Source organism: Podarcis gaigeae (genome assembly GCF_964106915.1).
Source record: "Podarcis gaigeae genome assembly, chromosome: 6".
Classification (NCBI taxonomy): Eukaryota; Metazoa; Chordata; class Lepidosauria; order Squamata; family Lacertidae; genus Podarcis; species Podarcis gaigeae.
The window spans coordinates 34,722,858-34,745,491 of record NC_139682.1 but is presented as its reverse complement, the minus strand read 5'-3'; the positions used below and the strand labels follow the sequence as shown (position 1 = coordinate 34,745,491).

Sequence of the window (22,634 nt, the reverse complement as noted above, 5' to 3'; positions counted from 1 at the left end):
TGTGCATGCCCCCAACACTTCACTGGCAGATACTGTGAATATTATGAAAGGAAGAGCAACATGGACAATGGATGTGAAAGAGTTGCCATCTTCGTTGTAAACTGCACTGTTTATCTCAGCAAAACTGTGCTGTAAGCGAGGAAGAGGAATAGATCCATTTACTTTCAAATGGTCAAAGATTAAAGCAAACAACGTGCTGCTTCTCCTAGGCTGTTTTTTTGTTGTTGTCTTTTTGCATTTTGCAGGTTACTCTACCTCTTGTGAAAACTCCTAGGACTGGTATTTGTAACCATTATTTGCCTTATGATGACGCTTGCCCTTCAGAAAGTAGGAAGACTAGAGGCTAAGATTTATCAGCTACTTTAAAATGAGGCTGCATTTTAAATTGCATTTTAACCTGTATTTTAAATTGGTCCCCCCCCCTTTCCCCTATTATGTTTTTACTATTATTTTATTGCTGTTAGCTGCCCTGAACCCGGCTCTGGCCGGGGAGGGCGGGGTATAAATAAAAATTATTATTATTATTATCAAAACAAAGGACACTTGATGACTGTTTTTTTTATAAAAAATTATTAAAGATTTCTTGGTTTACAAGACACTTTACTGCTTTTCCTTCATCATTTACCTGTTTAACAGGGCTTCCTTTTTAAGATTTTCCTTCATAATTTACCTGTTTAACAGGGCTTCCTTTTTAACATTTTCCTTCATAATTTACCTGTTTAACAGGGCTTCCTTTTTAACATTTTCCTTCATAATTTACCTGTTCAACAGGGCTTCCTTTTTAACATTCCTCCCCTCCCTTAAACTCCCCTCTCCCACATCTAGTTAGCCACCTCCTTCCCCACAAGCTCCTCGTCCCTCCAGTTTGAGTGTTTCTCCTCCCCCTCCATTTAAACTCCCCCCTCCAATGGCAATGGGCAGATCACTGCCAGTTTTTGATACTGGGATTGCAGCCTGGTTTATTGCTTTCATTTCATGGATCAGTGGTCTCATTAGATAGTAAAATTCATGTTAATTTGCTGTTTTGTTTTTAATTGTCTGGAACGGATTAATCCATGTTGCATTACTTTCTGTGGAAAAGCACGCCTTGGTTTTGGAACGCTTTGGTTTTGGAACAGACTTCTGCAATGGATTAAGTTTGAGAACCAAGGTACCACTGTACCTCACTTCTGCAATGTCCACAGAAAATTGCACAAGAAGTAAAGCGGGGCTGATGCTAGTTAAAAATAAACATTTTTATTTCCAGGGATGGGGAACCTGCTGCTGGAGCCCAACAGTATCTGGGAGGTCGTAGGTTTCCCATCCTTGATATCAATCAGATTGCTAAATCTGAAAAGGATACGCTACTGTCACCCAGAAGGATTGGAATTGGTGCTTGTGCTAGGCCCTAAAATTGGTCTCAAAAGTCCTGTTGTTCTGAGCATCTCAGAAGAACCAGTGAGATGCTAGATGCTAGATGCATAAAGTTATCCCTTGGGAAGTGCAAGCCCTACAGTGGCTAAGGACTGTTTCAAAGATTAGTCCCAATATTAAACTAGTGTTGATGAAAAAGTACTATAATGCATTGTCAATTTTTGTAAACTTCTGTTTGAATCTTAAGTGGTTCTTTATTTTGAAGTATTGACTCTTCCAGTGGAAGAAAAATGTATTTTCCATGGCTTAGATGCTGCAAACAGTAAATGTTGTGTATATTCTGGAACTTTCTTTTCCTTGAAATAATAAAATGTATTGGAATTGCCTCTTTTCTTTCCAACTTATGGAGCATAAATGAACCAATCTATTTTCAGTACTCCATGTTTGTATGTGTTCAATCATATGCCAGTTCTGTCCCATTTCCCCATTAAATGAAATTCGAAACTCTGGAAAAGAGAGGACTATACTAAGAAGTCGTCCGGTATGCCAATGAGTTTCCACAATGGATCAGACTTAAATGGATCAGCTAAAGCTCCCAGCCATTGGAACTGTGATTGCTTTAGTTTGTGTGGGATGCCCAGTTTGAAGACTCACATGCCAATTTGGACTTTGGTCTCAGGAAGGAATGTGGTCCCAGTGCATCAACTGTGCTTGTGCTGCACCTGTATTTTCTCATGCTTCTCTGTGGCTGTACAGAATTATTGGACAATTCTCAACAGGATCCAGTGTGACTCTGTAAGACTCTCCTGAAGGTGTACTTATAGCGGACAACTCGGTGGATTCTACACATTTTTTTGTCCTGGACTTTGGTGGTTGGTGTGGTAATGAGATTCACCTTGTGGCTGTGGCATTGGAATGTGGATCAAGCTTCTCATCTGAACCTCTCCATGGAACCCTGTGTGGGACGAAAAGGTTTTGGCGAGAAGGTAGTAAAGGACATTTTAGTTGAATCCAGGTTCAATCCACAGAGATGACTGACACTCTTACAGATATTTGCAACCAATACCAGCCGTTTTATTCTGTCACTTCGGTCTTGTTCTAGGTTTTCCAAAGAGTCACATGAAGGCGATTCTTTCCAGCTTGAAAGATTGCTCTTGGCTACGAATATAAGGAAACAACTATCTTTTTCCTGCGTGGACAGGTGCCAGTTTCAGTGACGTAAGTTTCTGTCCGTGGTGGACCAGCAACGTAGAGAAGGGAGTACCATTGAAGGAAGCCACAGTGGACATCATTCATTTTGGATGTCAGCCTCTTAATCTTAATCTTAATTGATGCCAGACTCAAACTTCGGGTCTCTTGCCTTGGTATTCAGCACTTCTCTCTGTAGTTTCCTTTTCACCATGTGCTTTTACGTATGACAACACTGTAGTGAAGAAAAAGTGGGTTGCCGAGAGAGAACCTGCTCTCTGGCACTTCAAAATGAAGCCCCTAGACCCCATCTGAACAGTGTTTTTCCTGTATGTTTTCCTTGTTTGTTTTTATATTCTTGTGGTTCGTGTGGGCTGTAGCAGATTGGACAGCCATAAACTATTTGGATGCGAGCAGAATCTTCTTAAACAAGCTGTAATTCTGTCTCTGAGCATTAGAGGGAACTCATATTCCACCAGAGAACACCTTATCACTCAAAGGAAAAATACATTTCAGGTAAGACCAACAGTCCTGTTTGTTTCAGACCAGAAGATCCAGAAAGCCTAACGGTTACATAAATGGCTAATATAATTTTGTGGTCTTTGCCATGGGACTTGGGTGATATCATTGCAAACATGTTCAGGTCAGGCATGATTAAATGAAAGATGCACTTTATAACCTGTCCTTTTTTATATCTATTGTGGAAGGCATTTGGAATTACTCAAACTAGCACAACAGAAATCCAATATGGTATTCTTTGTAAGTGCAACAAAACAAATGATTCTTATCTATTAGAAAGTGAAGTTTTATGTCAGTTTGGTTGTGGATATGTTTAATGAAATTATTCTGATCATTGAATGGCCTTTTATTTATTTAAACAAAGTCAATGGACAGGCAGGTATTGCTGTTTTTATCTTAAAGTACCAGAACACTGGTTTTGCAATCTTACATGTCCAATAGGACATTTTGGAGGCTATTAGTCTTTCCAAGCCTTCCCTGCACTAGTTTAGATATTCCTCAGGATTAATATTGTAAACACAAAAGTTTGTTCACTGAAATTCAGGAGTACTTAATATCACTTAATATCACTTCAGGCAAGAGATACTGAATTAAGCTGATAGAAAAGCATATTTATATCAGAGCATACCCATGAGTTCTGCAAGCCACTCAAAAGCGCCACTAGTTTCCTTGCGGAGAAAGCCTTTCTGGGCCTGTTTCCTCAGTACATTTGTTTCACTCACTGCCTAATCTACATTTCAGGGAAGCTGTACACCACTAATGGTAGCAACTCTTCATCCTCAAGTAGCCACCATCACGCCGCAGTATGCGGTGCCTTTTACTCTGAACTGCGCAGCCGGCCGGCCAGCGCTAGTAGAACAGACGGCTGCAGTACTGGTAATTGCCTCCCTTGATTGTGTTCACTAACGGAGTTTTTGTTTTAACTTAGACTTGCAGAGGGCATGGAAGCATGTGCCATCTTGTGGCTGTGTTCTTGCTACATCTTAATGTCTCGTTGTTTTTCCTCCCCAACATTGCTGAAGCACTGTCTGACTCTGATGTTTAGTGTTGCTCTGTAAAGAATCCAGATCCATTGACTGTTGTTCTTTACTAGCCTAGTGTGTTGATCAATCTCTTCTCCTAATCTGAGAAGAGTGGTAATTGCATTTCTTCTTTCTTTACTCTCCTATCTTTTTTTAACATTTTATTGATTGAAAACAAGGGGTATGGCCCTTAGGTTGACTCTGCCATACGCATCTGGGCAGCCAGGATTTGACAAGTTAAGCTTTTTAAAGCTTCTTCGCATGTAGAAATGTTTCAGGCACTGAAAACTTCTAATATCGGCAAATACTTTATTAATAAACGGCTTTAACAGTACAGATTTCTTAACCTCTGTTGAACAATGCTGACCTCCAATTCTCCCTGGCTTTTCATTACCTCTGACCAATCATTGGCAGTGTGCATCATCCTCAGAGAGATGTTGCTCCCCACCAATACTTTTAGTTCCTTTTGCATTTCTTGGTTGAGATTAAAGGTGAGCTCTTACCTTCTAAACTGTTTCTCAGGATAGTTTGTTCTTAAACTTGCTGGAGATATTAAGGGAAGTGTCCATTTTCAAATTTTTCTTTCTCTGTCTGAATTTGACTGGTACCTTCAGTGGAATTCACACTGTAGGTGCCAAAAAACAGTCAATTGGAAACTCCAGAATCAGATCAGTGAAGTTTATGGAAACATTGCAGTGCACTTGAAACCCTGGTGTCCTCACGTGTCTTGCAAAGCACACTTCCATTTGTTACATACATCGTTGTCTTTTGTGGCTTTAAAGTGATAATTCATGAGCATCTTTATCTTCAAATAGATACATTCTGGAGCATTGTTGGCTCTGGTCAGAACCAAAGTCTCACCAGATGAGGAACTGCTTCTTTTGGCATTGCTGTTTACACCATAGCAAGTGTAAGAAGGCAGACAGGATGGGATCTTAAAGGTTATATAATTGCATGTGCTGAAAAGACAACTTAAAAGATTTCATAGGTCTCCTGTCTGCCTCCCCTCATTCAATTCAGATTGAATTTCAATTGTGGAAACATGGATGCCTGTGCAGAACCTAAATGTTCTGTGACTAGCTGCTGTAAAAGACTTGAGTTTCTCATCCAGTAATCTGGTACATTCCTCTTTGGACATTGTAGAATACTTAATCCAGCGTTGTATATACTCGACTGTATATACTCTTAATCAAAATTCATTGACAAGGAAAGCTGTATAAGATCTGTATAAATCATTCAAATTAAGCACTTTGTATATATATTCAATTCTCTTTTGGCTCATGGGAAGGGGAGAAGAGCTCTGCAAGGCACTGACAACTTGAAAATCCTTTTGCGATTGCCCCTCCCCCACTTCTTTCTTTGATTTCACCAGGCACTGCCTGTGTTCTTTCAAACCTCTTTGCAGCCTTAAGGTCTAAAAACTAGCTTTAAAAACAAAAACTTACATTCTTGGAATGTTGAATTTTGCACCCCATCCTAATTTCTGTACTTGTGTGGTGCAATGACCGAATTTACACCCCCCACCTCCCGACTAAATCCACCTGCCTACTTGGGTCCTGCTTTTCTCTCTGAATTTTGGCTTCTAATAGCCTTTTGCCTGAAGTGCTCACCTTTAGTGCTTTCAACACTTCTCCCTTTTGCCGCTTCATCTAAGTTTGCATTAGCCATTTGCTAAGCTTTGCATATTTTTGTCCCTCCTCTGTCAAGCAGTTCGTCGCTTGGAAGGCCCGATTTCTGCCTCCTGGTGGGACATTAGATCTCGCACTGTATTAAACTCTCTGCTTTGTCTTGTGCAGGTGTTGGCTTTTGGAAAGAGGCATGGTGTGACTTTTAACATAATTCTCTCTTTTTTTTAATTATTCCGCTTGTATTGGCAGAGGGGTTAGCAGTTCTCTGCTTGAAGGCTTCTTTTTGGAACCAGTAATGTGGATCTGTTAATTGCAGAAATATGTCAACTTAAAATGGCATGTGTGCATGGTTTCACAGTTTGACCATATGTGTGGAACTCTAAAAATATATATATACTGCAGAACTTGTATCTTAAGAAGACTTTCTGTGTAGGGAAACCACTGTTATTAGATGGGTTTGAATTTAAATATGGAAAGTGCTGCAAGCTTATAACTGATCACTACACATTTAATTGTGATGAGCAGGGGAAGTCTACCATAGGAGTAGGTTTTAAAGAAGCTGTCAGTAGAGATTTCACTTTTTTTGTATTTTTGTGCCGCTTTTCACTCACATGAGTTGCAAAGTGGCTTTCATACAATAAATAACATATTAGAACATCACAAATGTATCAAAAATTATAAAAAATAATCAACAAATTATCAATAAAGCAACTACCTTCTATAAAACACTAATCTGTTTTTTAAGTTAAGGAAATCTCAGCAGGCTATGCCTTGCACCAGGATGCAGCCTTTGTGTCATCGTTTGGAGGGGGAGGAGTTGTTAGAAACATACTCTGTCCACACCTTTCCCTTGTAAAGCGTCATTTAGCCGTGGGCACAAAACAGAATCTCTTGCTCTCTAGAGTTGCTCGCTCAGTAGGGCAGAGACACAGCAGTAGCCTCTCAGCCATGGAGCTGGTGCCATCTACCAGGAAGGAAAAGGCAACTGCAAGGTTGGGGTTGTGTGGACTTGCTTACAGAGCCAATCCTTCCTTCCTACTAGTGCACCCACACAATCCCTACCTTTTCCATCCCAGCAACTCCACTGCCAGGAGGCTAGTGCTGCTTCTGTGTCCCACCAGACGAGCCACCCCTGCTTGCTTTGTCTGCAGAGCAGAAAGTGCTGTAGTGGAGCCACAGAGGCTGGATCCCAGTGGTTCCCAATTAGGGGTCCACGGAATGCACCCATGGGGTCCAGGGCCCCCTCCCTTGCCTCCCCCCTCAACTAATTTTATGTCCCTTTTTTCATGGTAACATCACAAATGTTAGGGTCTGTTTTAGGGCTGTGTGATTTTTCAATATGTTGGCCAAAATCAGTTTTGAAATCACACTGTGTTAACAATTTTGACCTGGCAATATGCAGCAATATATCACTCCTTGCACAAGGGAGAGCAGGGCAGCCGATTTCAAGGCAACACCAACATCGCATGATTGAGTGCATTTGATGTCAGCATGCCCGTGGTGTATGCAAATGCCACACGCCTGGGTTCAATTTTGAGATGGGGCGCAACCTCCTCATTGGAGCCTGCCTCCTTGCTCCGAAAGGCATCTCAACGTTCGGGTCAACCCTAAAAAAACTCAACAACTACAACCCTAAAAAAAGTTCAACAGCTTTGGGGTAAAATCCTAAAAAAATGTCACAATTTCAATCCTCAAAAAAGGTACAACAACTTTGTTTGGCCCTTTGGTCGGCCCTCACTGCCCTTCACTTCATCAAATCTGGCCCTCTTTGAAAAAAAGTTTGGACACCACTGTGTTAAGTGCTTTGTGTGTGGCAGCCGCCAGCTCCCTTGCGTCCAGCCACAGCACTGGTCCTCGGGCAGATCTGACCCTGGAGGTGGAAAGGAGAGTCAAAGCAGTGTTGCTGCCGAGGCAGTATTCTCATGCTGGCCTCTGCCCAGCGGGTTCCCTCTCCCCTGCTCCCCCATGGCGTGTGCAAACCTGGTCAGAAAATTGTGGGTGCCTGGCCACTTCATGAGGAATGTGCAGGGGGGCCTGGAGCACCCAGCCCCCCCTGCACCTGGTGCCTATGCCTCATGTTGAGGGAAAACAAGGCAGCTGATGGTCCTCATTTCAGGCCGCTGTGGCACTACCTTCCCCTGGCCCTGAGGTAAAGGAGCTTTACTTAGCAGGAAAGTTGCAGTGGCCACAGTGGATATTCATGTTTATTATCTGCCCACTGACAGTGGCTTGAAGCACCCCCTAGTCCTCTCCCACTCAAACTACATGCAGTGGAGGTGACTCTGCTTCCTCTTCTCACCACACCCATCCCATTCCTGCAGCTGCTCCTTGCCTCATGCCCACACCTGACCTGCAAGCACCCTACCCGCCCTATCTCTGTGACTGCTCCTACCCTCATCCCTATGCCTGACCTCCAATTTCCAACATTGTGATATATTGGAATATCATGATGATTAGCTGCTGATATACCACAATGGTGAAAACCAGATATCGCTCAGCCCTGGTCTTTTTTTTTTTTTTAGCATACCTAAAATCCATTGCCTATTAGGGACTACCACCAAAATTTTCAAAAGTAGGGCATCTGGTCAGTCATTTGGGAGCTTCAAAAGCTTTCTCCAGCCTGAACATCACAGCGACTGATACCAAAAGGCATTAGCACGCTTAGCGATCCTGCAGAGTATTTGCAGTTCGCGTAACAGACTCAATGGCTCAGCATTTTGGCTAATCTACTTTATTTACATATAATACACTCGGAGCATTCTGACTTAGCTCCTTCCTCTTTCTCATCAGATAGCAAAGAGAAAGAGACAAAGGACAAAAGTCCCACTTCATGGAACACAGTAACATCAAAACATCCTGTCTCCATCACTTCCCACATTGTGGAATGAAAACATACACAGTCATGTGATAGAAAACAATCTCATGACTGCAAACACAGAGCAAGAATCCTAACACTAGGCACATCAAAGAAGCGTTTCAGTTCAATGCGTTGCAAACTTTAGGAGAAATTGGGTTGGCAAAAATGGAACTCCACAGCACCATCTGGTGTCGTAGTGTTAGAATGCATAAACAACTTATATAAAGCGCTTTTTCTTTGCCAATGCAGCTGAGTCCAGAGTCTACTAGAAACAAAGTTTGCCTCTAAAGCCTATCTAAAATGTGTAGACCCTGGTAACTGAGAAATAATTGTAAGAACTTAAATTTCATTTGTAATCTATAGCCATTCTTTTTATAAAATAAATGCTGAAGATACTTAAAACCCCCTGAGAGCCAACTAATTGTATTCTCTTGCAGTTCTAATAGCTGGATCTTATGTGCAGTTGAAGTGCATAAAGCCACTGTAATAGCAAGTTATCAATTTCTTTAGGGTATTTGCCCAAAGTATTTCATACGCAGGCAAGGAAACTCTCAATTCTTGTTCATTTTACCTTTTGGAATACCCACAACGTTTCTATTTCTATAATGTCTGATCTTCGAAGCAGTTGTTCCCCAACCATTTGGACTCAGCCAATCCTGCTGTACTTCCCTCCCGCCCTGTACCAACATCTATTCTCCAAGTATGGATGCAGAGATCCTTGCATGGGTTGTGTGCAAGAAGCTTGCTGCACTGTGCAAGCGTCTATGAGTTTGTATACTAAGTTAATTGGTGAGCAGGGTAGGTATTCAGGTAACTCCAAAAAGGCAAATTTCAGGCTGATTTTTGTGTGTGTGAACATTTACTTCCTTCCCATGTGATAACCAACCATTGGCATTGGAAGAAAATAATACTAAAAACTCATCCTCCCTCTCCCCAGACACCAATGTCCTGAAGTCCCCAAGGCTCACCCACCCCAATAGTTGGGAAATCATCCCCCCCCCCCCCCCGGGAATCCTGAGCCTGTCAGTAAGCTGCTTAGATGCATTCTGATACATTTTCTGCAGTACAATATGAACATCAAACTCTGTGGCAGGTAGCCTCTGTGATGTAAACGTAACCAGAGTGACGGGGGTGTTTTATCCCTGAATATCTTGTTCACTTCCTTTGTAAAATTATTTGTAGATATGCATTCACATGCCGTTATCTCTGCAAGTTAACAGTCTACTTACTTCTTTTACTTTGAACAAATTGATTTTTCTTCCACAGTCTTTAAAACGTTAATCTTAGTAAACCTTTTGTTTTTTCTGTTTGCTGTCTTGCAGCAGGCTTGGCCTGGAGGCACCCAGCAGATCTTGTTGCCTTCTACCTGGCAACAACTTCCAGGGGTTGCACTGCACAATTCTGTTCAGCCTACAGCTGTGATTCCAGAGACAATTGGAAGCAACCAGCAGTTGGCCGACTGGAGGTGAGCAGAAAAATAGAAGTAATCTTTCCAAAGATTACATGTTTTGAGGCTTGAAACACAAGGAGATGCAGGTAGATTGTTGGACCTAAAAGAATTGGCTTCCCATGGACTGGACCTCCTCCCTTCCTCCCCAGTCTCTGGGGTGAACAGTAGTGCAGTGAGAAGGGGAGGAGTCCCTGAAAATTGGGTGGAGGCAAATGCCGCAAGTGGGAGCTCCACGTCTGGATGTTGCTTCCACCCAGTATTTAAGGATTTGCCTCCGCAGCCCGCTCCATTCAGCAGAGTTTCCCGAGCCTCAGGAGTGGCTTGTCCAAAATGAATGATTGAACTCTTGCACCATTTTGAGATGTAAAATAAGCAGTGAAACTTCATCTAATTTTCTATATAACAGGGGTATGGAACCTGTGGTCCTCCAGATTTTCTTAGGCGTGAATCATCTCTGACATACTGGCTGGGGCTGATGGGAGTTGTAGTCCATAGCATCAGAAGGGCCTATAGGTTCCCCATCTATGCTTATATCACTTATTTAATAGCATTGTATTGACCTCTGCCTTCTGATACCTGTATGCCTGTGTTTTAAGTGTGTGTATAATGAGTGTTTTAAGTGTGTGTATAATGAGTGTGAGGGACGCGGGTGGCACTGTGGGTTAAACTATAGAGCCTAGGACTTGCCGATCAGAAGGTCGGCGGTTCGAATCCCCGCCACGGGGTGAGCTCCCGTTGCTCAGTCCCTGCACCTGCCAACCTAGCAGTTCGAAAGCACGTCAAAGTGTAAGTAGATAAATAGGTACCGCTCTGGCGGGAAGGTAAACGGCGTTTCCGTGCGCTGCTCTGGTTCGCCAGAAGCGGCTTAGTCATGCTGGCCACATGACCCGGAGGCTGTATGCCGGCTCCCTCAGCCAATAAAGTGAGATGAGCGCTGCAACCCCAGAGTTGGTCACGACTGGACGTAATGGTCAGGGGGTCCCCTTTACCTTTACTTTTATAATGAGTGCATGTAGAATTGGCAGTGAGACAATGGAACTCCTTCTCCTGAGTTTGGTGAAGTTTAGGTATGTTTTGAAAGCTATGCAAGACACCTGTCTGGGTTGTTTTCTTTTGTGGCTTTTGGGAAAAGGGCACTGTACTTTATTGATAATCTACTAGGATTAAGGATGTAATTCTCCCCTCCTCATCCCTCTTGGGAAGCTTGTGGAGCTTGTCTGTTCAGATAGATTGGGAAACCAAGGACAAACATCAGATCATGCATTCTAGGGCAGTCTCCCCTACCTTCTGGTGACCTCTAACTTGGCCAGGCTGGCTGGGGTAGTCCACCATTATCTAGAGGAGGGCACAAGGATGGGGAAAGCTACTCAATGAGTTGATGTCTTTTCTACAATACTTAAGATGGGCATTTCTGCATTCTTTCCTTTTGCCTTTAGAAACGCCCATTCACATGGAAATCAATACAGCACAATCATGCAGCAGCCATCTTTGCTGACCAACCATGTGACTCTGGCTACAACCCAGCCTTTGAATGTTGGAGTGGCTCATGTTGTGAGGCAGCAGCAAAATAATGTCGTGCCAGCAAAGAAGAACAAACAGCCATCTCATAGTGCCACAAAGTAAGGATTTCTTCCCACTGTGATGGTTCTTGAACAAAATAGAGAGAAAGCACTTTTCAAACAGACCCATATTATTTAGACTCTGTGTGTTGCCTAATAGCAGTAAAGTTAAAACTGGGTTAAATCTTACTTTGGCAGTCCTGTTCTGAGAACTGTCATGTATTGACACTTACAGATGTTTTTGTAGTTTAGAAATAGTTAATATAAGCCATCTAAACGTGGAGTATGAAAAATCTCAAGCGGTGTTTGGGACATTCACTGATATGGGCCTCCTGTGACTTCTAATTGATGTTATTTTGTACTGATTTGTACATTGTCCTTTAAGCTTCACTAGTCAAGCTAGTATAAATCCCTCAAGGGAGTGTCAATATTGCCCACCAATGGATTTGCTTATGATAACCATCATTGTATTTTTCCGTAGGCCTGCATCTACACTAGAGGCAATTCCATCTCAAGTCTACTCTCTAATTGGGAGCAGCCCTCTGCGTGCTACATCTTCCTCCTCCAATGCTTTCCTTCCGGGGCAGGAGCAGCACCAGCCCATAGTCATTCCAGACACTCCCAGCCCCCCAGTCAGCGTAATCACCATCCGAAGTGACACTGATGAAGAGGAGGACAACAAATACAAGCCTGCAAGGTAGAGGTTTTAGCTCCTTCCTAAGGGACCATTGCTAATGCAGTCCTTTAGGGAATTCCAAAGATTAGTCAGGAATACCACTCAAGAATTTTTGAGCAGGTTCATTTTTAAGTGTTGAGGGGATAGCCATTGGATTGTTCATCTTTCTTGGGATGTGGTGGATAACTGAACACTGCTTTTATAGCTCTAGTCAGATGTTCTGGACTCTATGCTAGATCTGGTGGCTAGGGACCAATACACAACCATTTTTAGTCATGCAAGGAAGTTGTGGATTATGCCGCATAGGTTTGTTCTGTATGAGTCAACTAAACATTAAGTGAACATAAAATATAGTGTAATAAAATACTAATTCCACTGTAATTTGAGCTGGCACACTCCAGGGGATATCAGAAACGGTTTTTAGAGGAATGTGAACCTCTTCAAACCTTTAAATTTCTTTGTCTTTATAAAGGGTAAAAGCTAAAGAAAATTGAGGGAGGCACAGAATTAAATATAAAGCTGAGAAGGGGTGGGAGAGAAAAAGCAGCAGTGCATCTGCATGGACTTGGAGAAATGTTGCTTGAAGTTTCAATTGTATGAACCAATTTAGACATAATACTTGCTGGGTTTGTCTCCCCTGACTTGAATGCTAAGGGGTGGTTGGGGGGCTGTGCTTTAGAACATGTGTTGAGTCAGAGTGATGCAATGAATAGGATGATGGACTTGGACTGAAACACCTAGGTTTCAATTCCTACTTCACCCTGAAGCTCACTTTGGGCCTGCTGCACCCACTCAGCCTAGCCTAATAGGGCAGTTTTGAGAATGAAATGGTGTAGTCCTCATGTATGCACTGGGGAGAAAAGATGGGGTACAAATATAATACCTAATGCAATTCTTAGAATTGTGAAGCTTGCAGCAAGTAGTATTATACCCCTTTATTTGACTCCTTTGTGTGTCTGAATGTCCTGGATATACATTTGGTGAAATGTTGTAATAAAGCAGTTGAATGTTTTTCTCTTAGCTTGGGCATGAAGCAGAGATCCAATGTCATCAGCTACGTTACCGTTAATGACTCCCCTGATTCAGACTCCTCGCTGAATAGCCCCTATGCATCGAATGCGCTTTCCACGCTCAGGAGCTCCGGGGGAACTCTAGAGCCAAGCCGAGGGGCAGCTGAAAGCTCCAACTCCCGCACCATTATTGTGCCTCTCAAAACACAGCTCAGTGACTGTATCGTAGCCACCCACGCCTCAGGTAAGAATGGTTGCCAGCAAAACTCTTCCATCACGGAGCTCATTTTCATTTTAGTCTGTTGGTTATATATATATATCAACAACACAGACAGCACCCTGTTGTATGTATTTATATTTTGTGACCATTTGTATATATTTAAAATACAATAAAGTTGTTACTAGAGAGGGGCAAAGATCTATACAGTACAACTCTCCCCTCCAATATAAGAGTATTTGTACTACCGCTGTCATTTACTAAGTTACCGCTCTATTTATTTTAATTGTATTTGTGTCACTTTGCACAAGGCTTCCTAAAGTGATATACAATATAATAACATATATGAAACATAAAAACAGTTAAAACAGTTATCCAGCCATGTGTTCATTATAGATGTATGGTTGCTCTTGATGAGTGGAGGACTTGCTATGTTGAGCAATTTAAACATAGGTTTCTTATTTGGATGGGCATTTGCCCAGAGAACTGGCCTTTAAATATTCAAAATAGTAAGATTATCCTGAACTTGAAATTGGAACTAGGTTGAGTGTTTTATGGACCATGCTTTGCAGAACACCCCCCCCCCTCTGTGTAGGTGCTCCTTTGTTTGCTTGTAAAGCTATCAAGTCATTTTAGGATAATCCTCTTCACTTGTACAATTATTTCCCTCCATAGTAACTGGTTGCTATGCATCTTTAACAGAGCTGTATTTAATATTCCCCAGTTTCAAACTTTGTTTTGTGGAGGGAGCAGTTTTGGAGCAATAAAAGTTCTGATAACTGCTATTTTTGTAATACCTTCATAGAAATCTGTGACCACACTTGGAATAAAGTTCAATTTATTACCGTCATGCTGCATGGCAAATCAGTTTTAAAATGGAAGGTACTAGCAGAAGTAGTTTTTAATATGACATGAATCTGCTGTTTATTGTGGCAAGGGGGTGGGGGAATTCATAGTCTATGCTGGTTTCCTGCCACAATATCTAGTTTCAGCTCCTTTACAAAGTGAGGCTATCTTGTGGACTAAACACTGATTTAACATTGCAGGTGTCCTGAGTAGCCTGAGCAAGACCAAGCCGGTGGCGTCTGTAAGTGGACAAGCATCAGGGTGCTGTATCACGCCAACAGGATACCGGCAACACCGGGTGGTGACAAATGGTGTACAGCCGCTCAACCTTAGCCAGGTAATCAGGGCTCTCCTTTCAGATGAATACTGGCTGTAAATCCTGCTGTGATGTTGGACATTAGCAATGACTCGTGAAGCTGAACAGTGAGAAATACTCCAAATGATGAAGCACAAGGGAGCTGCTATAGATGGGAATTGCAAGGGGTAGTAGAGGCAAGTCCCCACTTGTGCGCGACCACACATGCATGGCGCGGGGAACCTGGAAGTGGGGAGCACTGGAGTGCCCTCATAGCTTGCAGGGAGACCCTCCCCAGGGCATGAAGAGGATGTCCTCTTTGGGCTCTGGGGAAGGTCTCCTCGGGAACCACGAGGAATGTCTCCTTGTCAGCCATTTCACTTAATGCACACAGGGGCCCAGAATGTAACCCCCACATAAGTGGGGAGTCACCTGTGTTCAGGCAGATTTGAATTCAGTTGTCAATTCTGTTTGTACTTCATGTCCCTACAGTTTTGGGCCAAAATAAAGCCTGTGCACCAGATCTGCCACACATTGTTCCTTCCAGCACATTCCAGGAACCTCTATTATATGAAAGATTTTTGAGTTGCTGTGGTATCTAGGCTTTGAGCCACATTCAGTACTGGGGAGAGCACAGTGTCACATGATCTTGGTTTTCAAACTAAGCTATCATACTGTCTCTCGCGTTTCCAGCTAAACATTTTGTGCTACAACTTGATGCTATATTGAGCAGTTCTAAGTAATATCTATCTCTCTTTAGAGCTGAAACCAGAGTTGGCATGTGCCATTAGTTTGTTGCTTCAGAATAAGCATTGATAATTTTAGAATATTTAGAATTTGGAGCTAATCTACTCCAACCACTTTCTTAGTGGAGTATCTGCAATGCAGGATGCAACAGCAGCACTCCAGAGAAATGGTTGTCCAGCCCCTGCTTTAAATCCTTCTAGCAAAGAACCTCTATTCATTGTTTTATAGCTCTTCAGTTCCTCCTAATGTTTAGCCAAAATCTGCTGCTCTTTAATTTCCGTCCTGCCCTTTGGAACAACAGAGAACAAGCCTGTTCCATCTTAGCCCTTCAAAATTATTCATCTACATGGATGGCTCCTAATACGGGTTCTTTGAATAATGTCCGTCTGAATGTTTTATCCATTGCACTTTCCCCCTGCTTTGCAGAACCAGCAAGGAACTGTCCTGGCTTCACAAGAGAGAAGTGGAAACCCAGCTCCACGGAGACAACAGGCCTATGTTGCTCCCCTGCCAACAACGATCGCTCAGGCTCCCTACACCTTCCAGCATAGTAGCCCAGTGCATCCCCACTTGGCAGCAGCAACGGCGAGCCAGCCTCACATGTACACCTACGCACCCACTACTGCTGCCACTCTGGGCTCCACCAACTCCATCGCGCATCTCTTTTCCCCTCAGGGCTCTTCCCGGCACACCACATACACAACCCACCCGAGCACTCTTGTGCACCAGGTCCCAGTCAGTGTGGGGCCCAGCTTGCTAACCTCTGCCAATGTAGCACCTGCTCAGTATCAGCATCAATTTGCCACCCAATCCTATATTGGTGCTTCCAGAGGATCTGCTATTTACACTGGATACCCACTGAGTCCTACCAAGATTAATCAGTACTCTTACTTGTAGCTCTTGGGCAGGGATTAATGGTAATTGTTTTCAACTTGATCGTAGAAGTGATGAGATCTGCAGTGGGTTTTGCAATATTCTAACAGCTCCACAACAGGAACATCTACAGAGTCGGAGGAGAATAATGGGACCACCTTCCTCTTGTTGACAATTCTCTATATGCTGTCTAGAGTCGGGTTGTCACTTGGTGGAGCCCTACTGTTTGGGGGAAAGCTCAGGTAAACACCGGGCAGAACCTTTTGAGTCATATTCACATTCAGATTTTACAGTTAAACTTTCATGGATGCTTTAAAAAAACAACATCAAAGGCCTGAACCCCCGTTTATTTAAAGCTATTGTTATCCTAATCAAATGGGGAAAGGAAACCAAGGACTTTCTGAAAAGGCTGGATTTTTTTAACTCTTAAACTTACCTTAGTACTTGTTTAAATTATTTTAGCAGCTTGCACAAATCCATATTGCCACTAAAAATGCACATTTAACTCTAGGTTGCTAGGGCAGATTTATAAACTTGAGTTAGTATTTTAAAGTTAATTTTGTAATTCACATTCTTGATAGGCAATAGCTGAATTCTGCAAAAGCAGTTACCTTCTCATTTCTCTGTGTGTATATTTTATATATGTATATATATATATCTATATATTTCGCTCCCCAGTTTCTTGGTTTTAATTGTCTTTTGTTTAAAGCTAGTGTAGCAATTTTTATTATCAGTCTCCATTTACACCATAAATCTTTTCCCTCTTGTTTTAAAATTTTAATGTATGAATCGCTAAAATAAAGTTGAATTTAAAAAAAAAAACTGCAGAAAGTATGAATTTACTTTCTGCTGTATGTGTGATCACAGCCTAGACTATGGTTTTTGACTGTTTTGCCGGAAAGCTCTTGTTCTGTGCTGAAAATGCATAGGTTTGCATTATGACTTGAGGGCAGGAGCCACTGGGAACTTCTTCTGATTGGGACTTGCTGAATTGAATAGGAGATAACGCATCACCTGTTCATTTCCATAGACTTCATCAGGAGCTCAGACATTTACACCCTTTCAGTTTGATTTTTTAAAATAACATTTGGAGCTGGATTCCTTTCCCAGAAATGCAAGGGTCTCTTTCCCTTCATATCTTTCATTTCCTGATCTAGTTATCTGAGGAATCCAAAATTCACCAAAACATCAACCTACTGATATGTACAATTTTTTATACTCCTGCATATCCCTCTGGGATCTTCTTGGCAGAAAACTTTAAAGCGCTCTTATTAAGACTTGTATACAGTAAGTGCATGTAGGAATTGCAAAAACATGACACATAAATTGCAGATTTTAAAGGTTTATTACTGAATTTAAAACTATTTTAGAAGTTTTGTAATGGTGGTGTTTTAATATTTTACAGAAAATGAAATATGTACATATTGATTAGAACAAAATATAACAAGCAAAATTTCCTGCTAATCCCAAATGTTCTGTCTTTGTAATCAAAATGTGTAGTGGTTATACTTGAACTCTGTACTTCGTGTTCGTCTAACTCTTAAATGTTTCTGGGGATGAAATTTATCTATTCCTTTGTATTTAAACCAAAATGAGTTGATACATGTTGGAATGTATGTGAAATAATGCAATTGTCTAGAGCTCATCACTGTAGCACTGAGAGAGAGAAAAATGGAGCCGCATGAGAGACAAGGATACCTTCTGATTTGTTTTGCACAGGTATGTGTGACTGGTGTGTCCCCCACCCCCACCCCCAAATAATGTAGTGCCTTAAATGATTATGTAGTGTGACTAGAGTTTACAGTGAGCTTGCCTTATGATGGACCAGCAAGCCCCTCCGCTCTCCGTCAAACTGAAGCAATTCATTGAGCGTATCCAACTGAGGATACATAAGTGGTAAAAAAAGGTTGCTTTAAGTTTCAATGCCAACATAAATGATCTGGCCAGAGCTAAGTATTTCACGTCTGTTGATTTCAGCTAGAAATTTAAGGGTGTGCTAAACACATTCCAACTGAAATTGATAGCCTCAGTTCAGACATCAAAGCCAAACATGGTTTCTGCTAACCATAGTTTAAAACTGATGGTACAGAGCTGCTTGTCTGCGTTTATTTTCTGTCCTCTGTGCACTCAGATTCATGTATGTAGGTTTCCTCCTCAATTGCTCAGCAGTCTTAAGGAGGCAGAGCAGTGACTAAGTCATTGTCAATTCATGCATCACCATAACTTGTCCATTCATTTTGCCAAACTTTGTTTCTTAACCATGGGTTGGTGTTATGTCTGAATGGACAAGTCATGGCTGACTATCGGTCAGTAAACCAGGGAATCAGAAACCATGGCTTTACAACTATATTGAGCAATTGAGGAAATCTACATATACATGAATCTGAGAAACCATGGCTTTATAAACTATGGTGATGCACGAATGTTTGTGTCCTAGGTATTTTATTTGGAGTAAAGTTTTCCTCACCCCACCCCCGATATTACCTATACTGTTAGCTGTCGATGCATCTTTAATAGGGTATTGTGCTGGGAATGCATTGGGAAATTTATCTGATGTTGCAGAGGTAATTAAGCATGTGCAATTACTTTCCCATAAATTATATTGTGACATATTTCTCCCCCTTGTGTGTAGCAGATTGTTTCTTGTAAAATATTACTAGTTTGGTGTTAAGAACTTTTATACCAAAGAGAGCCTGCTGGAAAGCACATAATATTCTGAAGTTTTATTTAACACCACTAGTAATGTGGCGTTTGGGGAAGATTTGAGAGCTGTAGCACTTGGTATTGTAAGGAAATGCACACCATCAGCAGGCCAGTTTAAGTGAGCTTTTGTACCACACTTCATTTTCTGGATTCTGTCAAACTACTGTTCACTTCACCACTGTCGTTGTATAGAGGATGAAATGGAGAATAAACTGCCTTGGAGAGTGGTATTGCTACAGCAATAAAAGGCTTTGACAGCCTTGAAACCCCAGTTTGTATTCTGTCTAATCTGGATCATAAGGCTAGTTAGTTTTAGTACATTACAAAGAATTCAGAAATGAAGAGCCCATTTCTGAAACAGTAGGGTCAGGGTTATTGCCCTGTTCACATTTGGGCAAGGCTATAGCATGCTATCATGCATTTTTCAGAAATGGGCTCTTCATTTCTGAATTCTTTGTAATGTACCAAAACTAACTAGCCTTATGATCCAGACTAGACAGAATACGAACTGGGTTTTCAAGGCTGTCAAAGCCTTTTATTGCTGTAGCAATACCACTCTCCAGGGCAGTTTATTCTCCATTTGGACAAGATCATTCTCTAGATAATGGCAGTGATGAAATGAAACAGTAGTTTGACAGAACCCAGAAAATCAAGTGTGGTACAAAAGCACACTTAAACTGGCGTGCTGATGGTGTGCATTTCCTTCCTTCAGTGATCTTAGTCCTACTGGGGAAAGTGGCATTAAGTTTGTGGACCACAAGCCTTACAGTTTTCCTTTATAATGAGGAATCTGTTGTTTTTGGCAATAGGAGAGTGTTTGGTTAACACCGTAACTAGCTGTGAACCTTTTACTGTACTTTTGCTCTCAGTTCTTTTTAATCTTTTCCAAGATTAATACAGAGGAAAAGATATCAATACAGAGGAAAAGAGTAAAAAGGCATTTCTTTTTTTTTACATCATTGGTGTCAACAACACTTTCTGTTGCTGTGTAACATTATCAAAATGGTTTCTTGCTTAGTGCCACACCCATTTTTAATTTTTCCTCCCCAAATTCTATGGCAAGACCTTTAAGGGCAGAGTTGTGCCTTTCCACCCAAAGAGATAAAATCATAATGCACCTCGCAGAAATCCTGAAGTGTTTTTGAAATTGGGTTTTAAAAACACTCAAGCAGTGGATTAATGTAAAGAAGGATTTCAGTTAAAATTTTAGGGAAGTAAATTCAAAATGCTGGTCTGAAAGTTTCCCTAAAATTTTAACTGAAAGCCATCTTTACATTGGAAATCTACTACTTGAGTGTTTTTAAAACCCAGTTGCTACAGGCCTCCCCCCCCCTCCTGCTTTAAACATTTTGCATGTAAGAAACCCACAGGTCCCCTACCCCTGACTTAAAAGGACAATTAAAGCCCATCAGAGTTAATGGCATAGGCAAACTCTGGCCCTCTAGATGTTTGGGACTCCAACTCTCATCATCCCTAGCTAAGAGGACCAGTGGTCAGGGATGATGGGCATTGTAGTCCCAAACATCCGGAGGGCCGGAGTTTGCCTATCCCTGGTCTAGACAATCTTTAGAACTGCTTCTTATCCCGTAACTCTGATGGGCTTTAATTGTCCTTTTAAGAGATAAGAACCATTTAATGTCATTTTGTTGCTCTGGCTAGTTTCAGAGCAACAAAATGTTTTTTTTTAATATCTGAGGCAATTCATCAAGGTCAGTCTAGACTGGCATAGGCAAACTCTGGCCCTCCAGAAGTTTGGGACTCGCAACTCTCATCATCCCTAACTAACAGGACCAGTGATGAGGGATGATGAGAGTTGGAGCCCCAAACATCTGGAGGGCCGGAGTTTGCCTATGCCTGGTCTAGACTAACCTTGATGAATTGTCCCAGATATATATATATATATATAAACATTTTGTTGCCCTGAAACTAGTCAGGCCTGTTCTAATGGTTCTGCCCGACCAAGGCCTTGTTTTCACAAAGAGCAGATGTGGTTGCAAACCCTGTGCCTGGATTCCTCTTACTTTGGGCTGTAGGTGGGGGTGCAGATGATGGGATGTTCTGGCATACCACCTCCACACCCCCAAAAGCATAATTCCCTGCACATAAAAAGTGTCAAGCTAATTATAATCTCTCCGCGCCCCCCCCCCAAAAGCATGCAGAAAATGATGTATGACACAACATTGGCTTCTTGTTAGTCTCAATTCACACACTGAACTGCATTTGCTGTTTGTGAGAATTAGGCCTTAGGCCCTATCCTTTTCTCCCATTGCAATATCCAGCTTGCCTCCCTGCGGATGGAGAGATGTAAGGCAATAGCTGTGCAGTCTATATGTGAACATACTATTTTAGCAAAAGCAACGTTTTACGTAAAATTAAAGACTTAAATGCTGGGGCTGCATTTTTGCACGCAGCTGAATGTGTGCAAGTCCTGTTGAAATCTGTGGGACTTGCATGTGTGCAACTGTTCAGTTCTGCAGCCGGTGGTGGGGGTTGCACAGTAATTTGCCTTTTTTATAATAAGATAAAATGTTTCACCTAGTCACTCTTGAGATGAGTGAAACCAATTCCTTAGTATTGTCCCTGACAGCTGAACTCTCATCTCACAGCTATTGATACTCCACTGCAAAACCAACTTCAGAGCTTTACTGCTTGCACATAGTTGACCAGTGCAGCACTATACCTCTGACTCAGTTTTTTAATTTAAAAAATACATGAAATTAAATTGCTTCTAGGTGATTGGATTGGCACAGCCCTGCTTTTTCATTTTCATTTTTAACTTATGAATGGTGCCGCATGTTGACATAGTTGTTTGTTGCTAAACTTTATATAATGTGTGATTTCAGATTCAGCTTGAACTATTATCTAACTCACTACATGTAGCAGTGCATTATATGTAATGTTAGTATTTCTGCTTGAATCCTTGGTATTGCAATGGAATTCCTACTTTATTAAATGTATTTGATATGCTAGTTTACTGTGTAGAGTTTAAATTTTTTCTGGTTGTGCTCTTCCTTTTTACAATCCGCTAGATAAAGGTAGTTTCTGACAATTACTGATCTATGTTTGTATTGCCAATGTACTTAGGGGGTAATGTAAAAATCATTTTAACAAAAGGAAATACAGATATTTAAAAAAATTTAATACTAACTATATGGGAAAATGGTCCATTGTGAAAACATAGTTTATCTTTGGATTCAATGTTTGTCTTTGGTTTTACAAAGTAGCTTGTATTTTAAGTATTTTCTACATAATATGGTAAAAATGTAGAACAATTGCAATGCATCAATAAAAAGGGTTAATTTTCTGTACTCTATTCATTTGCTGTTTTATGACTCGTGTTTTATGGTTACAAGTCCCAAGGTCTAATTGAAAGATTTCCTTTAAAAATAAAAAATTCGGAAAATTTTAATCTCGGTGGTAGAGCATCCGCTTTGCATGCATAAGGTCCCAAGTTCTATCTATGCCATCTTTAGGTATTGTTGGGGCAAGAAACCCCAGAGGGCAACGGATAGTCATTGCACTTGTCTAGAATGAACCAATGGTCTGGCTCTGTATAAGGCAGCTTCCTGTGTACCAAAATAAAGAGTGCTAATACTCTGGATAGTTGATGTGGAGTCCTAAATATTGTCTTGGGAGTGTGGGTGGGTTTGTGTATGCCCCTGTATGTGTTTGCAGGGCTGCTGGAAAGTAA

At 41.6% G+C, this 22,634-nt stretch overlaps 1 protein-coding gene across 10 annotated transcripts in view; it reads left to right on the top strand.

The window, feature by feature from the left end:
• The window catches only part of HIPK1 (homeodomain interacting protein kinase 1), a 43,958-nt gene extending 21,702 nt beyond the window's left edge, over nt 1-22,256 (top strand). For 4 of the 10 annotated variants that reach the window (XM_083745984.1, XM_083745981.1, XM_083745987.1 and 1 more), the window contains 7 exons: nt 3,802-3,936; nt 9,890-10,032; nt 11,454-11,636; nt 12,058-12,273; nt 13,274-13,506; nt 14,526-14,662; nt 15,794-22,256. In XM_083745984.1, the coding sequence (XP_083602110.1) occupies nt 3,802-3,936; nt 9,890-10,032; nt 11,454-11,636; nt 12,058-12,273; nt 13,274-13,506; nt 14,526-14,662; nt 15,794-16,264 (1,518 nt within the window). In that variant the 3' untranslated portion in view covers nt 16,265-22,256. The remainder of the gene's footprint in view (nt 1-3,801; nt 3,937-9,889; nt 10,033-11,453; nt 11,637-12,057; nt 12,274-13,273; nt 13,507-14,525; nt 14,663-15,793) is intronic. The other 6 variants (XM_083745985.1, XM_083745983.1, XM_083745988.1 and 3 more) reach the window with 3 other exon arrangements.
• The last annotated feature ends 378 nt before the right edge of the window (nt 22,257-22,634 follow it).